Raw genomic sequence first — 19,334 nt, forward strand, 5'->3', positions numbered from 1 at the left:
TTATCAAGACCTGAGCGTGCTCGGCACTGTTAATAATAGTCCAGGAAGTGTTTACTTAAGGCTTCCCTGGTCACGCTTAACAAACACAAGGTGAGCTTATAATAAAACACCCAGTAATTTATTACCAAAGTTCTACCGTAAAAGATAATTTAGTATTCAAGAATTTAAAGCACTGTATTAACAAATATACATCACTCCAGAGATGGAAACTCTCTTAGTCTGGACTGTACAAATACTCAGAATAGATCCTTAGCCTTTCTTTTACAACCTTGATAAGAAACAGGACCAAAACATAGTCTGTTGATGAGACGAAAGAAATTTGTAGATTGCTTAACCTCTCGAGCTGTTTGGGGGAAGTGTCATGTTTTCCTTTAGCGTTTTGCTCTCGTGTCTTTGCACATCTCCTGGTGTCTTTGCAGCAGATGGTCATCGCAGAAACCTGCCCTAGCGCAGAAGCTTTCCCGGTGTCGTCTGCGTTTCACGCGGTGCACACAAGCGAACACCACAGCAATCTGCAGCACTGCCGATGCTCTAATGCAAAGCTGCTCCTGGGAGTGAGCAGGATCAGAAGCCTGTCTTCTGCATGCATGTATGTATCACGAGATGGCACTACAGGACAGAGTTCTCCCCGTCCTCATGTTAAAATTTACTGGACAGAAAATCCCCTCCGAGGAGGCAGAAGGGAGCACTGGGGTAACCCAGTTGTAAGGGAGATGGAGACTTGGCAAGTCAGAGCAAGACACAAGAAATCTTATCTGCTGGGCTTCAGGGCTTTGCCTTCTTCACAACAGCAGCAGCTTCCCGTGGAGGTATTACAGAAGCTCGGTGTGCACTGGGGGAAAGAGAATGTTCTAGAGAAACGGGGTCTGGCTCGGAGTACGGCAGTGTCTGGTCCATTCCCTGTACGGGATGGCTTTGGGCGGACTAGCAAGTTGAAGCTCCGACAATGGAAGCAAAAGGATGCAGAGTACGTGAGCTTTGCCTGTGTACCCTGTTCTATCACACTCAAAAGTGAGTTACACTTAAAAATGCTGTGGAATAAAAATGACCAAAAATCAGTGCTTGTTGCAGCTGCTGGAAAATGACCATTTGGGAATGTTTTGTGCCCAAATGTCTTACATTTCAGTTGCCTCCCTCCTGGCTACATCTTTCTAGCCAGGCAATCTGTCTTTCCTCTACTTTGCGCATTCATCCTTCGTGCAAAGCAGGGTGGATTCCAGAGAGCGCCATTTAGCTTGCTTCTTATCACTCATATGGCTTTAATTAATAAAAAGCAAATAAATCCTGGGTTAGCTCGAAGCCCAGCTAGTTTACAGCAGGTGCCTCTTCTCTAGCCCGCGTGGTAAATACAAATCTGATGTTATTGTCACCCCATTGCTGTTCCTTGGTCCCGCAGGCGAGGGATTTCAGTCCTCTCTCCCTTTCCATTGCTATTATCTGTCCCCCTTAGGGTTGTTGGTTTTTTTTTTTTTTTTCCTATAGGTATGTCCCTGGGTTGAGGTCCTCTGCTTTCTCAGTAGCTCCCGTGCTCTCCAGAGAAGGCTCAGGAGATGCAGAAGTGTCATTGACTTTAAACTTTGAGACAATCCTGGCCGTTTCCTGCGTGATCTCAAAATGTCTGAGGTTCTGTCTCGTTCCCGAGTGGTGCTTGAGTGTGCTCATGTCAGTCAAGATGGTCCTGCTGCTGGTGCTGTCCTCCAGGACATCCTTTGCCGTGGAGCTGCTGTCAGTCAGATTGCCTTCTGCACCAGACTCTGTTGCCATATTGGCTAACGTGGTAGTCCTCAAGGGCAAACTGGCAGACTTGGGAATGACTGGTTTCGTTTTTGCCTGCGTTCGGATATATTTTATGGGCTGTCGGCTGAAATGGCACCTGGGCTGGGTCCCTAGGACCGTATCCGAATCGCTGTCTGGCTTTTCCTGCACAGAGTCCTCCAGGTCCTCCAGCTCAGAGCTAGCGCTTGTATTCATCTCTGGACAAAAAAAATTGAGATGGTAATCTTAGAACAGCGAGCCAAAGTGACTGGGACAAACCATTTGGGATGATGATGTCTTTCCTGTTGGAAAGGACACCCAAATCCCTCCTGCATCAACAGAGTAAACCACCTCCCTCTAACAGCTTCATTAACCGGCGCTAATAGCGAGGTATTCATTTGAAAGGGGGAGAAGAGATGAATCAGGGTTATATTCTTAAAGCTCTCCTCAAGGCATTAGAGCCAGGAGAGCTGGCGGAGATGGCTGTGGACTGGAGAGCTGAGGCAGCAGCAGGGAAAAGCCCTTTGGGAGAACAGCAAGAATTTGTTTGGGACTTCACGTGAGCTACACGGCGGCCGTTCGACACAAAGACGGAGCAGCACGCCAAAGGGGGCCCGGCTACGCTTCCTCTGCTGTGTAACAACGTGGAGGCAGGCAGGCAGGAGGTGTGAAAAGCAGCAGCCATAGCACAAAACCTATAACGGCACCACGATGGCAACTCGATTTACCTGGAGCATCCACGCTGCACAGACTGTGGGCTCCCTCCAGAGTCAGCTCGTTGGCGGCTTCCCTGCAAGGCGAGTTATCAGAGACACAGTTCACACTTAAACCGTGCTTGGAGGAGAAATTCTGTGGGGGAAAAGCCACGAGTATGAACACACAAGGCTCTTATATGAAGATATGAAGACACTGTCCCATTTTACCCTAACTGCTGGCAGAGCCAAGCGAATGGAGGCAACTGCTTGAGCTGAAAGTGCCTTGATCTACCTTAGATCATCCATAATGCTTGGGCGAATAGGGAAGGAGTTTCCAGAAGGTCACAGGGCAGGGCCACGAGAGCAAGTTACGGGTTGAGACCTGCCAACTCCAGCATCCACACTGGCAGACCACAACTGCCACAAAACTCACCCCAGAAAGTGGCTGCTGCTTTCTGCACAGCAGCAGTGTGCCGACACGGATTCCCATGTCCTGCAGGATGCTGAAATATTCTCACAAATATTTCCCCAAACGGGGAAAGCCCGTTTGGAGAAATATTCTCACAAATATTTCCCCAAACGGGGAAAGCCTGTTTGGAACCAAGAAAGGGGAAATGCCAGAAACCAAGCCGCTAACTGGAGCACAGGAATTACGCTCAAATGCAATGGGAGTGCTTGGGAGCTGTAGCTAGCGTGGAACCGCTGAGTTTGCACAAGGATCAGGTCACCTGGGGGTGCTCCAGGAGCTGGATTTATTCCTGGCAAAATGAGAGTGCCCTCAGAAGCAGCTCCCCCCTTTAAAGGTTTGTAACACCTCCTGTAGAATTCAGTCATTCTGCACAAGTAGGTAAAAACGGCTTTGAAAACAGTCAAAGGCAATAGTTGTGCATATCCCAAAGTGCTTTCAGTGAAGGTTTATTAACCCTGTAGGATTTCTGCACACAAGGAGTGAATTGTGTCTACCCTGGTGATTTTTATTTCAACTCTAAGCATCGTTATTCTAATTTCTGCCTCCTCAGTCAGCTGGACCTGCAGAGAAAGCAGCATTACTGCGTGTCAGACATAGCCAGCATCACTGCAGACACACGGTCTTGCCTGGAAGTGTCCATGACTCAAAAGCAGGAGGCAGAGAATCCCCAAACCCAGATCCCACTCCCTTTGGCTTAACTTCAGGAAAGCCGTTTCCTCTTTCTTGCTTATCAAACAACTGCAAAAAGGGAAAAAAAACCAAACAACACACCGCGTCCCAGCTCAGGGATGCTACACCCCTTCGTGTTTTTCAAGTGCTGTTGTGAAATACGGTGAGGGAAGAGCAGTGAAGCTTGGGAGGAACGCAGAAGGCTTAGCAGTGGGGTGGGCAAACGGGGGTCAGGGTCCACAGCACCACTCAGGGATGCAGCAAAGCCCTGTAGGGCCTTAGGTGCACGTAGCTGCTTCTGAAGTCGCCGAGCTGTTCACAGAGAGAAACGTCCCAAGCAATTTACTATGGAGAACCCCGTAAGTGTCATTTCCAGAATGACTGGGGTCTCAAATGTGGAGCAAAACCTCCATCCAGAGTGGTCTGAGAAGCTGCTGAGTGATCTGTGGCTTATTTTTTCTGTTTCTCCTACTCTATGTGCAACAGGCTCTCTGCTCCTTCCTCTTGCAATAACCCTCTGATAGGAAACAGTTTTGTTAGCTGTGAAAAAAAGTTCTTTAATCACCAGTCCACCTTCCTGCCTCTACAGCAGGGTCAGTAAGCCCAGCTCGGTGTCTGGGAGCTCTACCTCTAGAGTTATGGTGTGGTCTGTGCTTGGGCTCTGAGGTCCTTCATCCTTCTCTGTCGATGCTTCTTGCGAAGAATTTTCACATCCAAGGGATAAGGATGAAGGCAGATCATCCATCCCAAACACCCTTTCGTAGTTCTGAATGAGAAATTCCACAATCTGGGCTTGATACCCAGAGTCAACCAGGCATGACATGGAGACGTCGCTCCCTGAGCCCGGCCGGATCAGAGTTGGCCCAAATACTATGCCCAGGTTGTTTGGGGACATCTTGTTGTCTTCGTATTTCTCTGCCACCCTGGGGAAGGGAAACGGGACCGTTAGGGGCTTCCCAGCTCACAGCCCAAATGCACTGAGCAGACAGATGGAGTGCACCAAACCCCCCATAGGAGGGAGAGGAACCCTGTCTTCTTCCATGGGGAACAGAGCTCTGGTCTGTACAGGGAAACTGGAGGAAAATCTTGGAAGCTGCCTGGGTGGTCTGGATGGTGCAGCCCCGATAAGGATGGGTGTTTCTTGGGACCTGGCTTCAGAGCTGGGTTGAGATGGGCTGCATTCGTGTTATTCCTTGACCTCTCGCTCTGTGCTTTGTAAAGCATTATCAGGAAGGACCTTCTGGCCCTTCTTGGTCATTAAGACTTTCTCCTAATTGCTGCAAGATGTTTTTTTCTGTGAATGAATTTTTCAGCCTTCCTCAACACCCGCTGGGCTCCACAAGGATCTCCCGAGGTTGGACCTGATGCTAACAGCGTGAGAGCCACTGTGCTCCTCACCTGTACAGGTGTGCGATAAGGTGCCGCAGAGTGTTGTAGTTGCTTCCAGGCAATTTGCTCAGCAACTCCTTCATGCTCTGGATGGGGTCGGAAGCCAAGCCTGCCCTGTCCAGCTTCTCCTCCCCAGGTTTTTGCAAATCTTTGGCAAGCGCAATGAGGTCATTGTAGAGCTGAGACAGCAGCACCGGCACTGAAAGCTGCAGCGAGAGGGAAGAAAAAGAGCATGTTACTTCATCCTGCTGGTCCAGCACCAAGGGATGCCGTCAGCCAAGAGCTGCCCTCTCTGCAGAGGTTTGGTACCCACTTCCTTCAGGAAATGCTTCAGGACCCCCGTGATGTCATGAGGGGAGTGCTCAGAGAGCTCGACCAGGCTTCGGCCGTTCTCGAACGCCTGGCACAGCTTCTCCACCCGTGCTTTAGATCCACTTATCCGGTAGATCCCCTGTGTGGTTCAGAGGGGGAGAGGTCAGGAATTTTGGGTGCAGAGAAGAGAAGAAGGAAGAAAGAATAACCGACTGTTCACCTGCACCCCGAGGGCCCGGGCTTCGATTTCTGAGGTGCATTTCACCACTATGAAGGGAACTTCTTCTGGGAAATCTCGAGGCACCTGCGTGAAGTCAATGCCAAAAAGAGGTGCACGGTTGGGCAGCTTCTTGTGGCCACAGGTGATGAGCAGGTTCTCAAGACACTTCTTGTGGCAGGCCAGGCAGCACTGAAAGAGCAGAACCGACCCAGCTCACAGTCTGGTTGTGGTCCACCCCCTGCAGTAGTGCCTGAACTTGAAGAACATCTCCTGTTCCCTCAACCACCAAAACCCCCAAGAGGGTTGTTGCAGGCAAGTGGCAGCTGGTGGCTTACTCAAGGACAGCAAAATCCGCTTGGGGTCATTCCGGGGAAGAGAAAGCGGAGAACCCATTCCTGCAGACCTTCGGTGGGACGAGGGTCGCCCCAGGCTCCCACGCGAGGTATCTGCAATGACATCTAGCCCTCACCTCCTCGCACTCAAAGCCGCTGACCATGAAGGTGTCGCACTCCCTGCACTTGGACGGTCCCCGCAGCTTCCGAAGCCGGTGAGTCTGCGCCGCGCTGGAGAGGAGGATGTTCTTAAACTGCTGCTGGGATGTGCCGTTTTCTGTGGAAACAGCATTAAAGCGTGAAAAGGAAGCAATACGTCAGCACGGTTTCCACCTCGAGAGTCAACTACGTGCATGGCTTACCATTTTCAAAAGTCTGCAAGGAATCTCTCTCTTCAAAATCATCGGAGGAGGACATGGTGCCAGTGGATGGAGCTTTCGACAATTTCCTGTTGGAGTTTCCTTAAGAAGAGAGAAAATTTAAAATTTATAATTACATTTAAAATGTAAACAGCCGTTCTTGTCCTCACGATGTGCAGAGATGGTCAGCGTAGGCTGTATTCCCAGTTTAGGGTTTCGGGCAACGTTAGGCAACTGGGGCTCTCACCTGGGCTAGAACTGGGAGAATCCAGGGACCGGGATTCACAGCTTCCACCAAGGCTTTCTGTGTCACTGCAGAGGGATCTGTTCGCGCCTGCAGAAGTTGGACACGCTGACAGATCCCCCCAAGTGCTCTTGGGATGCTTCGACATGGGTTTGAAGCCCAAGCCAAGCTCTCAAGAAAACCTGTAAATACTCTTTGATAGTTTCTCCCAGTCTGAGCAAAGCCTTAAGCGCTGCCCTAAGAACCTGAGAACTTCTCCCACCTCTTTGGCTACTAATCTATATTAAACTACAGTGACCTGAGAGAAAATCGGGTTGTTTTTATTAAATTCAACCTACTCTGTTCACTGTTTGTGGAGAACTGCTTTCTGGAGGTATCTTCTGGCATGCTGGCATCCTTTGCTGTGGAAGAGGGTCCTGTGTAATGCAATGCCACCTTCTTTTTGCTGCTGGGAGGGGACCTGGGAAGGGGATTGCAAACAATTTTCCAGCAGTGAAGAGCATCAGACGACAGATATTGCATCACTGAGCTGCCTCGTGAGCACCCGAGGCAAAGCACCTTCCCAGGGCTTAGAGGGGTGCACCGAGTTTTCAAGGAGACGCTGGCAAAACACTTGTACAAAACGAGGAAAACAAATTTGTTCAATATAATTTCATCTTTTCAAGCTGCAGGAGCGATTTAGAAATTGTGGATTTAGTGCCCACGTGAGAGGAGTGATCTGCATCTTTATAGAGATCTGCTCAAAAAGATCCTAACGTTTGATGCTGCGGGTTTTTCTGTAAGTAGCAATCGCAGCGCTGCCGTGTGGCTAGTGACTTTATAAATGGGTTTAAAACCCTTTTTTTTCTTCTATACACTACAGATTCCTGACCTTTCAGCTAGGATGTGAATTTTCCATGGTTTTTGTTGGTTTTGTTTTTTTTTTTTTACCTCTGCCCTCCAGAAGCGAGCGGCTCAAATTCAAACACTTCCACGTGAATGTCTTTCTTCTGCAGAGCCTGGATGAATTCCAGGTATTTCTCACCCGCTTTGTACGGCTTGCAGACCTCTGACAGGTACTGGTATCCCACTGGAATCTGTTCTGACTGAGTCTGCCGCTGCTTGAACATCCTTAAAGTGACCTTACAGGGGAAAGAAAACAAAAAACCTCACTGCTAGTCAAAGCCCAGGTGCTTTGTCCCCCCTTGGATCCCTCAGTCGTTCACCAGTCTTTGGTTTTTCATTACCCAAACTCAATTACCTGCGCTAATGCTTAACAGGTCAGGTAAAAATTATTTGTCACTGTTTCTTGTTCTAGGATTTCCGCCCCCCCCCCCCCCCCCCCCCCCGACTTTTTCTATGGAGATCTGTGTCCTTAAAGCAGCGGTAATTGAAAATTTGAGGGTTTTTGATAGCAAGTTGGCTGCAAAGCAGTGTCCGGAGCCCCCCCCTAATTTTAGCTGTTTGAGAACGGTGAGTTATAGGGTGGTTCAACAGAGAAATGCTGAAGAGGTGAGAGATCTTATCCCAGACAGCAATTTTCCTGAAACAAGCATTAGCAGAGAAATTATAAGACTAGACGTACCCACGTCAGCACCTCATCCCCTTGGTAAATGAGCTTCCGGATGTGGGAGACGATCCGGGCTCGCACTTTCTCCAGTTCTTGTCGCCGAAAATTGGCGTCGCTGATGCACGTCTTGTAGAAAGCTTCTGTCTCCTGAACCTGCGAGCAACCCAGAAACAGAGCGGAGGAGGAGAAAGTCACCAGGACGGCTGGGGAGATGCCATAACGCCGCACGTGGGGCGGCTGGAAAGACCAGCAGCCTGAGCTCAGCTCATCACCTTGGCTTGTGCCTCCTCACACAAACGGCGCCGCTTCTCCAGCTGCTTGTTGGCGCTGCCAGGGTGGGTGATGGCGGTGCTTTGGTATTCGTCCTCTGCCTTGGCACTCAGCTGCTTGGCTTTCTCCAGCTCCTCGCAGCGCTGTATGTATTGCAGGCGGGACTTGCGCAGGGTCGACAGGGATTCATTCTGCAGTAGGAAAGGGGGACAGGCTGAGGAAGCTTGGCAAGGCGGTGGGAAGGACAAGTCACAGCTTTTCCGTAAGGAAAGAGCTCGGTTCCAATGGATATTATCATTCCAATGGACATCAGCGTTCTTTGCCCCCCTCCCCCCGAAGTTTGGAAGCAGGAATGCTGCCTGCACTCCCCCTTTGCACCCTTCAAAATTGTGTTCTATAGCAGGATGCATGTTACTTTATTAATTACTGCTTGGTCCTAAATGTTTATTTTCAGCAATTTGAGCCATGACTGGCATAAAGTGCAGAGCCCGTCCATCAGTCTCTTACCATTCTCTTTTGCTCCTTTGTCCACTGATCCTTGAATTCTTTCCTCCATTTCTCAATTTCATTTTTCTTGGCTGACAGAGGCTGTAGAGGAATAACAGCATGGCAACAGTTCCTCATGGGGCAGGAAAAAGTATCTGACATTGGAAAGCAATCCTTGCAAGATGCCTCTTTTTCCCTTGGATTCCGTATGCGTTTTCTCCTCTTATCCCCTCCCTCCACTCAGACCAGGATAAATCACTTCCTTAGGTCCTCGCAATGCTCCCACCTAATCTTTCAGCAAATTTTGTCTGATCCCTGGAGAAACACCGTACCTGGTAGAATTCCTTCTGTTGGAGCAATCCTGCAGTCTCAGTAGCTGAATTTCCAATCTTTATGTCGTGTTCCAGCACCATAGCATACAGCGTGCGAAGAGGCATGTTGTGCTGCAGAAACCAAAAAAAAAAAAAGATCTAAAATGATGGATAATCACTGCAACCTCCCTAAATTAAAGAGCTGTTGGGAGCTATGCCCAAGATCTATCACCAAAAGGTGGGGAGCACCTACGCTGGTTGAATGAGGGGGGGGTATTTCAGACAACACAGCAGGTTTATCCCTCCAATTTTCCAATCATTTCCTGAATTTTGAAGACAAAAGGAATTGTCCCGATACCGAGAGGCGTAGGAATGGGTTTGGAGGAATATTTGCTGTAGGGCTTAAGCTGGACCCTATAAGCAGTTCACGTGTGTGGACAGCCTCGTGGTTGCTCCACATAGGACTCCCATCCTCCTCCTCCTCCTCCTCCGGGATCCCCATGCAGCGAGGCAGGAATGTCACAAGGATCCCTACCTGTTGGAGGATGGCGTTTCGTCCCGATTCTGCTATCTTCACCATCCCTTTGGCAAACTCTGTCTCTGTAAAAGGGCAGAGCGGATTTGGGTCGGGTAAACTGGGACAACAGACACCAGAATCCCGGTCGCAGCGGTGGGTTTGTCAAAGCCAGAGGGGATTCCAGTCAATTGGATCATTCAGGGAAGAAGAAATTCCAACTCCATGCCTTTATCTTCAGGCAAAAGCAACTACAAGGGTTGCTGTTTGGCCAGTTTGTCACTGCTGTATTTTTACTTGCAACTGTGTGTCTTTGGCTGTGATTTAAAAAAAAAATAAATACAGAAAATTGTACGGACTTCCAGCTGGTTCTGTGCACAGACTCACCGTAACTCAGGCGTTTCTCAATCCAGCTGAGAAGCTCTTTGACATATTTACACCACATTTTGGCATATTCGAGGGCTGCGTCGATGCCACCTTCGCATTTTATCAGCATTTCATCTGCCTCCTGAACTGCAACAAAATAAATCCAGGTTCAGAACGGCTCTGGCTGATGGGCAGGTGCCCCAAGAATGGCAAAATTGGAGTTTCCAGAGTGGGTGCTGTGAAATACTCTGAAAACACCCCCAAAAAAAAGGTCTTCCACTGAACGTCATTATGGTCTGATTCACAGCAGCCCTGCCCGTGGAACCGTGCAAGTTCCAGGTAATTTAGACACGTATATTCCTCTGCCCTCCACTTTTAATTAAATATTTTATTTAAAAAAAAATAAATCTAAAATTAAAGGACCTAATGGGTTACTGGGGAGTTGCAGGAAGTATTTTTGTTGTTTGGTGGAACCTGGTGTAGATTTATCATGCTGCAGTGAGCAAATCTAAATACACTTCAAGCTGAAATAGGTGAGAAAAGCAGTTTAGAACTTTTTTTTTTTTTTCTTCATAGGGACTTTATATGAAGAAAAACCAATTGTGCGTTGCATTTTCTGGTGCCAGCACAAGTACAGAGCTGGGGAGAATGTCAAAGTGCTTCAGGATCTCCCAAGCTTCACTGGGTAGATTGTTACTGTGCTCCAAACCAGCAGACCTTTGGGAATTGATGTCTCAGTATTTAGAAATCCAGACCTCGTGAGAAGCTCCTTAATGAGATGTTAATTGCTGAACAGGGGAAGATCTGCGTGCTGGAGGAAGCAGCAGGATTATTGAGCTCAAACAGGCATCCACATCCTCGCTGGGCATCAGGCATTATCCATCAGTGGCGTTAGGAGGCTGCCAGCACCGTTGCCAGGTGATTAACTAAGCGTTCTCATTTTTAATTAGCAATGTTACCTGTTATGTCTGCTTGCACTTGCCTCTCTGAACTGGTTTTGCTCTTGCAGAAACTTTCACTCAACTGTCAGGGGAGAGGAGAATGCAAAAAAAAAAAAAAAAAAAAAAAAAGAAGAAGAAGAGGAAAACGGTGAAAGAAAAATGAGTATTATGAGTATTCAGAAATTTAGAGAATTTTTTAAAAACAGACCGGCTGCAGCATGGATTTTGCTTAGTGAAGCAGCCCAGCCACGGTTAAAACAGCCGGAGATTTGACAGGGAAGGTAGCGCAGTGTGAACGGGAAACACGGAGGAAACGCATCGTTAAGGCAGAGGGCTCAAGGCTGGGAAAGGGCTCAAGGCTGGAAAAGGGCTGCAGGACAGAATGCTGGCAGCTCTTACTTTACTCTAAATCATGAAATATTTGATGCTTATTTTTCAGTTTAGCTCACGGGATAATAGGATTACATGACAACAGTTGCTGCCAGAGAAAAATGAAGTTCCTAGCCCCTTAGCTTATACAGAAAAGTGTGAAATGAAGCTGATTATCCCCAAAAGTCCCATACTGCCCAAAGCAAGTGAAAAAACATTAAGTTCTATTTTGAAGGTCTTCTGTTGCTTAAGGCCAAATTTTTCGAGGTTTTCAACGCATGACTCTCAAATGTATTTCGGGTTTGCTGTCTTGTCTGATCTTTTTCTTAGCGTGAGGAACTTAAACCAGTGATTTACACATCTTGTTTTTCAGAAAAATAGAAATCCAAACAGTAAATGCCTGAATGTTTCCGATAAATATTATCTCTTCCATCACCACCTCCGTCACGGTGATGACCGACTGTTGTGAAGTTCTTTTCTGTCTATTCAAGAGCTGTAACTGCTTTTTTCAGATGATCACCCGAAAAACAATCTTAAAGACCTTGAATTTAACAACTTAGTCATGCACTTGGGCAATGGATATTGATAATTTCTTTAATAAAACAAATCTCTTTCTTTGCCTACCGGAATGACCTCTCTTTCTGTGGTCACATCTCCATCATCGGTGCCATCAGCATCGTTGGTGAACATGTCAACCGTCCTGTATAACAATAAAAAAAAAATGCAATGGGATAAATTGGGGTTCCAAAGACCCAGAAAACTAGTTCAGCCCCATTTCTCTACATACGTGTTTCCAATTGAGATTTCTATGGCATCCAGGCTCCGGAATATCTCACTGTACCGCTTCCTATTTTCAGGTGCCTTCTCTTGGTTGTTGAGACCTGGAGTTGAAGAAGAAACCGTGTCACCGAAATGCCTGACCCAGCGCTCCCTGAGGTCAGCAGGATGGATCCCAGAGGTGCTGGGGAGCACGGCTGATCCCCGTTGTCCTTGGAAGTTTGCAGGGAAGCAACACACCGTGGTGGCCCAGCAAGGTGGGTGAGGCCAAGGGCGAGATGGGATTCAAAGGAAAATGTGGGAGAACGGTAAATTCTTCCATCCTGGGGCAGAACTCCTGGAAAATGAGAATGTCCAGGGGGGACACCTGAACCTGATTTTCAGGGTTTGCAATTAGAAACTTTTATTGTAGCTGAGCTGAATTCTGAGCTGAAGTGGTGCCCCTGTCCTTAGCTGGGTGCTGGCAGACCGGAGGGGTTCACGGGGTGATGCTGCTTGCCCTGCACCTCGACCGATGCCGTGCACACATGCTGTACAGCCCCATCAGCACAACCGCGTGCACTGGGCACTGCGGGCATCGCTGCAATGCCTGGGCTGGGCTGTGCAGCAGAAGCTGCCTGCTCCTCCTGCATCACGTGCGTGCGTGGTGCAACGTTTTACATGCAGGGACCGTTTCTTGATATTATATGTGCTTATTTACGGCGATAATCTACACTATCAAATCCTATATCGCGCTCAGTCCCCAGCTGGTACAAATTATTGTGCATGCAAAATATAAACGGGGCTTGCCCCTTGCTGCTGTGTGGTTCCGTACGGGCTACGTGTGTGCAGCGCACAGTTGTGTGTGTAGCAGCGTGGAGGCGAGCAGATGTGTTTTACTCGGGGTTCTATTGATGCCATTCATCTTGCTTTCCACCCTGTCAGGTATTTGTCACTGAGGGCTGAAACTCCAATTGACTCGGGCTGAAAGTTGCTGGCCAAAAAAAAAACCAAAACAAAACCCAAACCAAAAAAAAACAAAAAGGAAAAGCATTTTAAAATACGAAACTGGGCACAGTTGGTAAAACCAAAAGAAAATGTTGCTCTTTGTCCCTTTGACATTCCAGGAAACAGGATGTGGTTGACCTAAATCTAGAGTTGCTTCACTGATAGCTGAGTTTGACAGTGAGCAAGGACTTGTAAATGTTGCTCAAATGATGTTTGGTAGAAAAGTCCATTTGTGTCTCGTGTGGTTACAGCTGCTTCTGGGCCCAGTGGTTTGGGTTTGCCACTCTCTAAAGATGTCAGTGCAAAGAAAGGACCTGAAGAGAGAAGTACAATTAAAAGAAAGATGGGGAAGTATCACGATTTTGTTCCTCAGAGCTCCTTGTTTGGTGTCAAAGGAGAGCGCGCTCTGAGAATGGTGCAGTTACAGTGTCCCAGCCGTGGACGTAACCGATCTGACCTGACCATCGGCTTAAAAATAGAAATAACCATGAAGAAGGCTGGTGGGCCACTGAAAGCCCACTTTCCCACGCTGTCAGCCCGGAGCAGCATGGGCCAGATGCCGCGTCCCCTTTCGCACCAAGAACTGAGCTGGGAATGCTCCTGGCTTACTCGTCTTTGCTGAGCAAATAATCAAGATTTATGCTGGCCTTGATCTTTGAAAGTTTTCTGACCATTTTACTCTGAAGTGGAATGAGACACTGCAAATATGTGATGACATGCTTGGGTTTTCCACCACAAACCACTGAGGGCTGAAGGAACTGCCAGGAACTGCTCAGAACAGCCGGCCGCGCGTGGGGGACCTGGGGAAGGGACTCAGAAGCCCCAACGACACTCAGAGAGAACGGGATGCTGAGCCCAGCACCTCTACTGCTTGGTCATGATAAATCAATGTTTCACACTCAGCAGTGACCTGGAGACGGGCCACGGGCAGTCTACCAAACATCTCATTCTGGTTTTTTTGTAAGGTGGTTCATCATCCAGGGTGTAGTAATTTGATTTGAATCCTAACTGCTCTTGGTTACTTGAGACGAGCGGGCGACAGCTTTAATTTCTCTTGTTTACCGCTCGCAGGGGATTGTACAACAGGAAGAAGTGACTCAACTCGAGCAGCACTGGTGACGGGCAAAGTGAAACGTTCTGCTTTCGAAAGCAGCCGTCATGAGGTGCTGCGAGAGAAGCAAGAGCCTCAGGGACTCACAAGCCTTTTGCTTCATCTCAATGCAATTAGAGAATCATGACAGAACGGTTTGGGTTGGAAGGGACGTTAACTATCTCGTTCCAACCCTCTGCCACGGGCAGGGACACCTTCTGCCAGACCAGGTTGCTCCAAGCCCCGTCCAGCCTGGCCTTGAACATTCCCAGGGAATGGGAATCCTTCCCAGGGATGGGGCATCCGCAGCTGCTCTAGGCAGCCTGTGCCAGAGCCTCGCCACCCTCACGGCGAGGAATTTCTTCCTCATATCCAGCCTAAATCTTCCCTCTTCCCATTTCAAGCTGTTCCCCCTTGTCCTGTCACTACACGCTTCGTACAAAGCCCCTCTCCAGCTTTTCTGTGCACGCCTTTAGACACGGTCAGGCTGCTATAGGGTCTCCCCAGAGCTATAAAAGTTGGAAGGTGAAAAAATTGCACGTAAAAAAGTTTTCCTAGCCTTGCTGTAGCTGCTGTTGGCTGCATTCTCACAAATTTAAAAGCATGCTTTCCCTCTACACAACCCCTCTGTGATTCAGGAGCAGCAGCAATTGGTCCCATCTATTCAAAACCTTTCAAGGTCTGGGCCAAGTGATTCCTGTGCCTCATATGCATCTCATCAAGGAAATTAATTGCCTTGAATGTATTGCTTTTCATTGTCACAGCTGTCATCAGCCAGCCGTCTGTTGGACACCTTCGGGATGTCCCTTCCTGATGAACTGTGCCCTCCTTGGTTGCCTATGGGCTAAATAATGCAAACATCTCTATAAGTTTCCCTGTACTGGGAGGAAAATGTAGAGCCTTGCAGAGGCTCCCATAAATACCCATAAACTAATTCATCTTTCAAATCCTGATGAAAGTGCTTTGCCTTGACCAGTGAGGACAGAGCATCCACTGGGATACAGGAGCACAGACGCGGAGAGACGCTGACTTGGTCCTCGGTCCCTTCGCTATGACTCTGCAGCCTCTTTTACGAATGGACCCTTCCATTGAAAACCAGTTCTCTTACTGGTCAACCCGATGACAGCTGGGTTTTCAGCAGAAACCCCTTCCAGCATTGGCACCAGACCTGCATCCTAAGGGAGAGCATCTTGGCACGGCCAGCACTGGCGGTGGAGCAGGCCGGCTGCCACGTGGAGCTGTGCCTCATCCTCAGAAGGGCAAAACCATCCCCTCAAGCTGCATCACCAGCTTTCTGGAAAGCTCGCCTCCTTTCTCTGCCTTTTGTTATGGGGAGAACAATCCCCCACAGCGGTGGGCGGGCAGGTATTTTTAGCAGGAGAAGCTCTTGTTGTGCCGTTCAGCAGAAGCATCACTTCCCTTTCAGCCGCAGCTACCGTGAAATGGGGTAAGTGGCTAAAAACCCAAATTCGGCGTGGCGCCAGGGCCAAACCTCGGTATCACAAGCCTGTTCCCAGAAGCGCCTTCCCCTTCGCCGCGCTCAGCCTTGCACTTTGCAACACGACATCGGAATTTTTCCGCCAGGGCAAATCTCCTCTTTTCTGAGTCGAAGGACTCACGCTGCTTGGCAGCAGCGGTGTTAAATCCCGTGCTTGCTAAGCCGCAGCACACTTTTAACCAAATTAGGCACAATTAAGTATGAAACTCTCAAATTGTCGGCTGCTGCTCCTGCCTGAAATCCTCCCTCTTTAACCAAGACACCCCTCAGTGAGACTCCAATGGCGGCTGGCAGCAAAGGGCGACACTCTAGCCGCCTGGAACAGCCTCTTCATCTATTGGGGGAAATAAAACTTTGGGAACAAAATAATCCAAGTTCCTGGACAACAGTTTTGCAAAACCCGGACCACTTCCCATCTGTCACTGATTTCTCATCTTCTCTTCCCCCTTCAGTGGAGCAAAGGCCATGGCAAAAACTGCATTTTCAAACCAGCTCATTTTTGAGGAGGTAGGAACCGCTACCAGACAGTGTGATCACCCACAACTGACAGGAAATAATCGCTGGCTCAGATGTTTTAAAGAGCTGTATGTATTAACAAGGAGATTCATGAAATCTGGGGTGGAGGGGGAAGGAAAATTTTTCCACGTTGTACATCAATTTATTGAAAAAAGGTGTGCAGGCTGCAACCCTGCATGTCCCATGGCAGAAACTGAACGCAGGTGCGTTTGATTTGCAAACTAAACGAGGCAACTGCCGGCTTTGGAGGAAGATATTAGTAAAAGAGATTTGTCATGGTAGATGGTGGCCCTCTGTAGTTCTTAGTTACTAAACAAACTTGCTTTGTGAGTAAGAAAAGAGCCATTGCATTAATATTCTGTCTGGTCGTTCTTCAAAACTAAGAATAAGGTAAAACAAGGCAATGTTATTGATGGCAAGAAGAATTTCAACAGACGGCAAGGCACAGCAGATGCTTCCAGCACCAGGAAGCAGGAAAAAGACCTCCCAGTTAGCAACAGAATGATGAATCTAGGACGCTTATTGGCTAAAAAATAAGACTGGACAAAATAATTTCTACAGTCATCTTGGTTTTGCAAAAGAGCTGTCAGGTAAACCCCCCTGACAGCTGAGATTGTGTTGGTGAAAGGCTCTGTGGATATGGCACACTCAGATTTCTCAAGGGCATTTGGCTTTTGCAGTCCTGTCATGTTCGGGATGGAATTCTTGGTCACATGTTAAAAACCGTTTCGCTGACCGACCTAAAAATATATCTCATCGAGAGACGGGGTTGTTTCTAGAGGGACCTTGGAAGCAGATTCCTGCTCATGAGTGGGTTTATGACATGGTCAGACCTCCACTGCATCTCTCCTGATTAGAGCTTGATAAGCCCAAGACTTGGCCAAGTCCAAGAGTCGAGTGGCCTCCGAAATGGTTGTGCTTCCACAGCAGCATGTAGCTGAGCACCCACAACCCAGGCGCAGATGTGGCACCACCAGGCTGGAATCCCCTGCCCTGAAAAGCAGAGATGGACCCCAAGGAGCCGTTGCCTAAGACGAGCCTCACGCCATGCCGTGGGAAGAGGCCCCCCCGAGCTCCAGGGACGTGCAAAAGAGGAACATCGAGCAGCAACAGGCTCTGCTGGTGCCTCTGCACGCAATGGGGGCGATGAGCGTGTCAGCGGTGAGACCAGGGGTCGTGCGGACGCTGCTGGGGCTGCGGATGGCCTTGCAGTGCAGTGTCTAAACCAGCTCAGCTGATTGACGGAAGATGCCGCGACATCTTTTAATTACCCCCACATACGCCCCTGAGCTATACAAACTGTGCGTTAACGAACATCTTTTCTATTCTCACAACACAGACGTGACCAGACCCAGCTGCTGGAAGGCAAGGCGAAACGAAGAGGTTTCCAGCAACAGGGATAACGATGCACTTGAATGTGGCAGCAGGGAAAGGACTCATGTCACCTGCTGCGTTTCCTTGATTACAGAGCCAGCCCAGGGGGGTGGGGTGTTTGTTGTTTTGTTGGTTTTTTTCACCGTTCTCCAAAGCACCTGGGACTGGCCCCCTGTTGACCACAGGGCTCTGGAAGGAGGGGGTTGTGCTTTTGGGGGATAGAGACCCCTCTTAGACACTCGATTGGTAAGTGATACTCAGATTCAAACTGCTGATGTTCATAATTAAGGTTGTTCACCTTTGAGAACAAGGACTTCAGGCAAATTTTTGGTAGGGAGACTGGACCTGGTGATGTGCAAGTACCAGCACCGTGTGCTTCCAGCCTCTCACTCAAGAACACTGTGCCTTCTGCCTCCTGAACAGGGGGCTTTGTGACCCTTCCTCTTACACAAGCCAACGTCCACTACAAATGCATCAAGAGAAAGACTCAGAGAGACCCGAACGGTCGGGATCTTCACACAAATCCCAGGCAGAGGAATGTACAGCTGTTTTCTAGCACCCCTCTTCCCCAGGTGGCTCACAGGCTGACCCGTACCACCTGCTGCATCATGCCCCAAAAGCTCACACTATGAACAGGATAAAAGGTTGTTTCAAATGCCGTCACCTACCACTCGGTTCTGGGTCTCCCATGGCTGAATCTTCCGTGTTTTGTTCAGAATCCCAAATTTCGATTGGATCAAACCCAGCTTTGAATCACGGCTGAATTAAGTCAAAGACAAATTCTGGGTCAGATCCAACAGGAAGGAGTTCTCCCAAGGTCCATGACAGCCGCCTGTGGAGACGACCTACCCAAAAGAAGTGGCAGAAGTGCCCGTCTGTGAGCGTGGTGGTTGTAGCCAAGTGGCTTCCTGCAGACACGCTTCCGTGTGAGGAAATCGTGCGGCGTACGTTTGTTTGATCATGCGATTTGCATAACTCAGATGTGTCTTGGTAAATAGCAAAGAAGGGGCCATTTCTGCCTCCTCCTGCCTCCGCTGCTTGCACTTATCGCAGCAGCCCTGGGATGATGTTTTTTTTTTTTTCTACCTGCAGAGCGCATGCTGCTTCCCAAGAACTGCCCGTGATTCCCAATGCACCAAGCAAACCGCTGAGAAAGTGCCAGCAACCAGGGGAAAGGGGCCGTGAGGTTAAAAGAAGTAAAACTTAAAAAAAAAAAAAAAAAAAAAAGAGGAAAGGACGAGTGTCCCAGGCAGCAGTGCCCCTTGCCTGAGACGCTGTTCCTCTGCTCTTTCCACCCACACATGGGTGTAACAGAGCCTTCTCGGAGACATCACAGCCCTCCGTGACCTCTGCTCGGCAAAACAAAACCCTAAACATCGGGGGGTTGGTTTCTTGTCGAAAACAAGCCCTGATTTTCGATGAGCTAGGAAAAAAGCTGTCGCTTGCCTCGAGATGGTTTACAGCCCAGGAGCATTTTCCAGAGGGGGATGTAAGGCTTTAAATCTGACTGCCCCTCACGCTGGAGATGCGCTCCAGCTCACGAGCAATCGATTCACTGGCCGCAAGCGTGTAGCTGGTGTTGCAGTCTTTAAAACTGGTGAATTTTGCCTTCAGTTTAGGAGCACTGATGGTGATTTAATGATGAAACTGCGCTACGGGACATAGAAAACATTTATTCAAAGATTAGAGATGGAAGTAAGCACAAAGTGAACTTCTACAACTATTAGAGACACCGACAGCAAAGGTGTGATGGTCAACGAACAAACTTGTGCTCGGCTGTGAAGCTATTGATTTTTCTTCACTAAATAATGAGTAATTTTAAAAAAAAAAAGACTTTTTTTT

The 19,334-nt window shown here is 48.6% G+C and overlaps 1 protein-coding gene across 4 annotated transcripts; it reads right to left on the reverse strand.

Annotated features, from left to right (window-relative positions):
- Window positions 1-96: 96 nt before the first annotated feature.
- On the reverse strand, window positions 97-18,483 carry GMIP (GEM interacting protein). Of its 4 annotated transcripts, XM_080409648.1 has the most exons (22): window positions 18,342-18,483; window positions 18,161-18,251; window positions 12,038-12,131; window positions 11,875-11,950; window positions 10,900-10,963; window positions 9,962-10,087; window positions 9,596-9,660; window positions 9,082-9,192; window positions 8,771-8,851; window positions 8,266-8,454; window positions 8,009-8,146; window positions 7,375-7,565; window positions 6,783-6,904; window positions 6,448-6,534; window positions 6,204-6,302; window positions 5,979-6,118; window positions 5,510-5,698; window positions 5,291-5,428; window positions 4,987-5,183; window positions 4,217-4,511; window positions 2,484-2,604; window positions 97-1,973 (listed from the first exon to the last, which is right to left on the reverse strand). In XM_080409648.1, exons 2-22 carry the CDS (start codon window positions 18,180-18,182, stop codon window positions 1,477-1,479), a joined length of 3,042 nt encoding a protein of 1,013 aa, XP_080265774.1. In that variant the 5' UTR covers window positions 18,183-18,251; window positions 18,342-18,483; the 3' UTR covers window positions 97-1,476. The 4 variants fall into 4 exon arrangements, with proteins under 4 accessions (XP_080265774.1, XP_080265775.1, XP_080265773.1 ...); XM_080409649.1 differs by lacking the exon at window positions 18,161-18,251 and having other exon boundaries at window positions 18,342-18,426; XM_080409647.1 differs by having other exon boundaries at window positions 18,161-18,402.
- Window positions 18,484-19,334: the final 851 nt, after the last annotated feature.

The sequence above is a fragment of the Falco punctatus genome, assembly GCF_963210335.1.
Source record: "Falco punctatus genome assembly, chromosome: 13".
Taxonomy (NCBI): Eukaryota; Metazoa; Chordata; class Aves; order Falconiformes; family Falconidae; genus Falco; species Falco punctatus.

What these genes read in the sequence shown, in the direction of transcription:
- GMIP (XM_080409648.1), bottom strand. Translation starts at nt 18,182, where the DNA reads ATGGGAGACCCAGAACCGAGTG. An exon ending in GAAATCTCAATTGGAAACAC is followed by an intron (nt 11,951 to 12,037) that starts GTATGTAGAGAA and finishes ATTGTTATACAG; the next exon opens with GACGGTTGACATGTTCACCA. An exon ending in ACCACACCATAACTCTAGAG is followed by an intron (nt 2,605 to 4,216) that starts GTAGAGCTCCCA and finishes TTTCCCCCACAG; the next exon opens with AATTTCTCCTCCAAGCACGG.